Genomic DNA, 5,511 nt, shown 5'->3' with positions numbered 1-5,511 from the left:
CCCGCACCGCGCCGGCAGGTCGCGGTCACCACCGACCGCACGCAATTGTGGCAGCATCGTCACGCACGCACGGCGAGCTCGCCACGTCGCCGTCTCGATATCCTCCGGGATACGAGAGGACGAAAAGTGCGCGTACGTAGTACAGGAGGTGGACGCGGACTGTACGCCGACCACTCGGCTACTCCGCGGACGGAAGCGAGCTCCGCCACGGCAACGGCCGTCGGTCGCGGACACGAATGGAGCGCGGTGACCACGCGCATCGCGGCGAGCTCGCCAAGAAGAGACGAATTTTCGCATGGACCGAGGAGAAACGCGATGCGTCGGCTGAAAGCCGCTCGTCCCGTGCTGGCTCGGCAGGCGCCTGCGCTGCAAGCAAGGTCACTGCCTCACGCCTGTCGCGTCGGAGAGCGGGAGAGGGAGAGGGGCCTGGAATCCTCGCCATCAGCGCCGCGCCGAGCTTTCGCCGAGCTCGTTGTCAGTGCACGTCGTGGCAGCGAAAGAGTTCACGTGCATGCTGGATTTGTAGCATGTACGAGCATGCGTGGATTAGTCATGTTTTATAAGCATTGACTGACAGCCCTGACGGGCAGAGACAGTTCAGGATGGGCGTACCCTGTGTACGTGCATGGGAGCGACAGCAGAAAATTCAGAGAGAGTTTTTTTTTATTGATGAATTTCTTGCGGCAAGATTCTAGCAACAAGTGCTAGCGACAGAGGAGAACCTGCATGACATTTAAATAAAGTGTAAAACTTAAATTACAGTTCTAATTTGCAATGAAATATCCTGGCATTAAATTATCACAGATGCACGATCAAGTATCTTCGCGATACTACTCCATGAGATCATCTGTACAAACAAAGTTATTTCTTTGGAATTAAGCGTCTCCTGTTAATCAAACAAGAGGGAGAGAGAAAAAAAAAATCTAATGATCAAATCTAGAAATGCTTCCTTGAGCATGAGCGGCTCAGAGAAATGCACGATCTTTACACATGATTACTTCTTGGCCTTGGTGGTGGAAAGCTCTTCGAGCCAGTCGAGGATCCTAATGCGCCGCCCGCCGCGGCCTCTCTTGACGTTCCCATCGGCGAGTCCGCTTTTCCTCGCCGACTCCGGCAGCTTGACGGATTCTACGACGTCCGGCGAGCACTTGCACCCAAAGCGGTCGCCGAACAGCCCCGCGCCATGTTTCCTGAAGCTCCTCTCAATGGCGCTGGCGGCCTGCTCGAACCTCGCGCTCCTGCCGCTGCCGCCCCTGGACGCGGCGGTGATCTTGGCCCCGTCGGCGCAGCGCGGCGGGTACACGTCCGGGGCCCCGACGACGCCGAGGCGTATGAAGCCCCAGCCGGCGGGCGGCGGGGCCGACCCCGTGCTCCGGCGCGGCCGCGAGCGCAGCTGCGGTGACGGGCTCGGGTGCGCGTAGAACAGGCTGCTCGAGAGCGACCTCCGGGGCGGCGGGGCGGCGTGGTCGGAGGAGGCGCTCTTGGACGAGTGGCTGCGGCTGACGCAGCCACTGCTGCTGCCGCTGGAGCTGGCGCTCCGGCAGTCGGAGCGCGAGCCAAAGCCCGCGGTGGACGCGACGGACTCGGACCGCGGGAGCAGGGCGTCGGAAGACGAGGGGCGGAGCGGGAGGAGCCTGCCGTGGGAGAAGAGCTCGTCCGCCACGCACATGTCGCCCGCGCCGGCCGATACGAGGCCGCCGGTGGACAGGACGCGGAACTCGAAGTCGTCGGCCGCGTCGGGGGTGGAGCTGTCGGCGGCCTCGCGGGGCTCGTGACGGGCGTCTACCATGGTCGCGGGGTTCTTTGCTTGGTCCAAGGGGAAGAAGAAGAGGGGCAGAACAAGAGATGGTCGCGGGGTTTTGTTGCGTTCCGGTCTTCTTCTTTTTGGCCTGTTCGTTTTTCACTCCGGGGAACGGGAATAGAGACAGAGGAGGCGCTGTGCTGCTGTGGTTACGGTGCTGGGTGCTGGGCCCCTGGGATGTCAGTACTATGCGCAGTGCTTAAATAGCGCATTGCGCTTCAATGCACACAAAACTTGCTGGTCAACGGTAGCAGCCGGCGAATGGGCTTCGGTTACCCCTAGTTTTGGAGAAAATTTATGACGCTGCCGCAGGAGCAATTATCCCAATGTTGCCAAAAGAAAAGTTCACATTGGCTCCACGACCCGGTTGTTTCGTAGCGCATGCTTTGCGTACACAAATGCCGAGTATGCAACCCGCAAACCGACAGGGATACAAGAAAAAAAAAGATGTACTATCGGTCTTTATGACTTGTATTTTGATTTTTATGATACTTTCTTCTCTTTTATCCGCATATAAGATTTGGTTAAAGTCAAACTTTATAAACTTTGACTAAATTTATAGAACAAAATATCAACATTTATAATATAAAATCAATATTAGTACATGCATAATGATATTAATTTTCATAGCATATAGGTTTAGTATTATAGATGTTGATAATTTTTGATATATATTTGGTCAAACTTTGTATCACTTGACTTTGACCAAATCTTATATGCGGACTAAAAAGAAACGGAGGAAGTATGAATGAAACATATATTATAAAAAAAAAGATACAATGAAAAAAGACGTGTTTCTCTCGTAAATTGAGAGTAAATACATATGCGAGAGTCCGCAAAATGTAGAACTTCGACATCCTCGGTTCACCGAATCCCGCTTTTCAATCTTATTTTTTCCACTTCTTTCCTTTTTTCCTTAATCTGCATCTGTACCCTCAACCTTTATCGTTGTTGCCATATGTCTTCGATAGAGGCATTATCGGGCGTCCATCAATACCGAAGCGCCCGCTTGCCTCTACGAGGCGATGCTCATCTTGGAGTCATTTGTATCGAGGTACATTCCGCCCCCTATGAACGCCCTTCATAATGGACACCACGCCCGACAGGTGTTTGCTGAAATGTCATTGAGCTTTTTTTGAATGTCATGTCATTTTTAGAGTATGAAGGATGATGAGCTACTCAATTAAGAAGATGAATTGTTGTGCAATGCGTGATTGACAGCATCCGTTCATTTAGTAGGCCGGGGCAAAGGGAAGACGTTCCGACAGCAAGTGCATGAAGCACATTGCGCCTTACAACATGTACATCATTCAAGCACCTAATGTAAGGTCATTATCCTATCGCTGGTATGTTATCCACATCAACGCCACCGACTTTCGTAATGTGGTCCATTAGCTGGAGGCAAAGTGTCCATTACATGCGGCAGAGGACGAGATAATGAATTTTGCTTCCTCTTACTTAACTTGTTGAGTCATAGGTTCACTCAATATTGATCCACATATTATGTAGCCCGCACGCGATGTCGTGATGTATCAGGGACGATCATTTAAGTGCACACACTGTTGGACGAAGCTAAAAGGGGGGTATGATAGAGGCGAGGGTCCCGATCTTTCGATGAGAGGGTGGCTATCAATTTGGTGGAGACGACTTTGATGATTCGACTACAAACGTGCACGACATTGCGTCTTAGCAATCGCTAAACCAACTCCAACAGGTTATTGACCACGCCGGAGCACGATCAACCTGACCACGAAGGTCTCTTCCTGCAAGCAATCGAAGAACAAGCAAGAATATGATGAAAGCAATCTGAATATTGCGAATATATATGAAGTATTGATAAGGGTGGGGATCCAAAAGTGGTCATGGTCTGGTCGTTGGACACAAATGAAGTACACGAAATTGCAATGACTAACTTTTAACTAAACATATCCCAAGTCTAAACGGTGCCCTAAGGGCTGTATATGTGAGGGAACAAACAGGGATTTTCGTAATCCATGGAGGAGAGGTCCGAAAATGACCCTAAACTCGGTTTCCCCACACATACGGACTCTAAAAACAGCCTATAATATGATATTTCGAAATTACATGGGCCTGGCCCAAAAATAAGGTGGCGCAGCACCTATAATAGCCTGTGGACGAAATTTGTAAAGTGGTGTATTGAATATTTCGTCCAAGCCTTCATGCTCTTCTTACGGTGGCTTCGAAGTGCGAAAATCACGAGTGGAAACTCCATTGTTCTTTCCCGCGCGTGCACCGTCTTCTCCATGCTTGATTCCGCTCCAACGGATATCCTTCTTGTCCATGCTAGGTCCTTCATTCATAAGTACAACAAAAGTATGTAACTTAGGCAACATCATATGTTCATGAACATTAGAAGGATTTCCAAGAAATGAAAGTACGTGATAATTCAATTGGCGTGCGGGAGCTCTAGTAACCGGTCTAGTATGTATAGCAGCTCGGGCTGCGGGTGTAACAATGGTATTGATGTCCTCATCATCCTCCCCTTCTTGAACTGAAGCCGTCCTCGATGGAAGCTCATTTTTCTCACCCAAATCTGGCTTCAAATCTGCAATGTTAAAAGTGGGACTAACCCCAAAATCTGCAGGCATCTCAAGTCTATATGCATTATCATTTATGTTCTCTAACACCTTGAAAGGACCATCAAAACACGGCATTAGCTTTGACTTGCGCAAATCAGGAAACCTATCCTTACGCAAATGCAACCAAACAAGATCTCGAGGTGCAAAAACAACATGTTTTCTACCCTTATCTCCACCAAGTTTATATTTAGCATTCATACGCTCAATGTTCTCCTTAGTTAACGCATGCATCTTTGATATCAAAATTAACCTTCTCTGAAGATGGAAGAGGCAACAAATCAATAGGTGCACGAGGTAAGAAACCATACACAACTTCAAAAGGGCACATATTAGTAGTAGAATGCAGTGAATGATTATACGCAAATTCAATATGAGGCAAGTATTCTTCCCACATTTTCAGGTTTTTCTTCAAAACAGCCCTAAGCATAGTAGACAATGATCTATTGACTACTTCAGTTTGTCCATCAGTTTGGGGTGACTAGTACTAACAAGCAATTTTGTCCCCAACTTAGCTCATAAACATCTCCAAAAGTGGCTACGAAATTTAGCATCGCAATCTGAAACAATCGTATTTGGCACACCATGCAACCGAATAATTTGACGAAAGAACAAATCAGCCACATTAGCAGCAGCATCACTTTTATGACATGGTATAAAGTGTGCCATTTTTGAAAATTTGTCCACGACAACAAATATGCTATGCCTTCTCTTCTTTGTTCGAGGTAAACCTAAAACATAGTCCATAGATATATCCTCCCAAGGAACACTAGGTACAGGCAAAGGCATATATAAACCATGAGGATTGAGTCGTGACTTAGCTTTTTGACATGTCGTGCAGCGAGCAACAAAACGCTCAACATCCATCACATCTTTGTCCAAAAGTAATGTGTAGCAATTACGTCCTCCATCTTCTTTACGCCAAAGTGTCCCATCAATCCTCCTCCATGCGCCTCGTGTAACAACAAAAGGCGAACGGAGCTAGCTGGAATGCATAACTTGTTAGCACGGAACACAGATCCATCATTAATGCTGAATTTGTTCCATGTTCTCCCTTCTTTACAATTCTCCAACACATCTTTATAATCATAATCATGCACATATTGATCTTTG

General features: G+C 48.2%; 1 protein-coding gene across 1 annotated transcript; it reads right to left on the bottom strand.

The window, feature by feature from the left end:
• Window positions 1-768: 768 nt before the first annotated feature.
• Window positions 769-2,091, bottom strand: LOC123429765. The gene has a single exon (XM_045113765.1). The coding sequence runs from the start codon at window positions 1,787-1,789 to the stop codon at window positions 995-997; it is 795 nt and encodes a 264-aa protein (XP_044969700.1). The 5' UTR covers window positions 1,790-2,091; the 3' UTR covers window positions 769-994.
• Between the last annotated feature and the right edge of the window lie 3,420 nt (window positions 2,092-5,511).

Source organism: Hordeum vulgare, chromosome 2H, assembly GCF_904849725.1.
Source record: "Hordeum vulgare subsp. vulgare chromosome 2H, MorexV3_pseudomolecules_assembly, whole genome shotgun sequence".
NCBI classification, from domain to species: domain Eukaryota; kingdom Viridiplantae; phylum Streptophyta; class Magnoliopsida; order Poales; family Poaceae; genus Hordeum; species Hordeum vulgare.
This window is presented reverse-complemented; position numbering and strand designations above follow the sequence as displayed.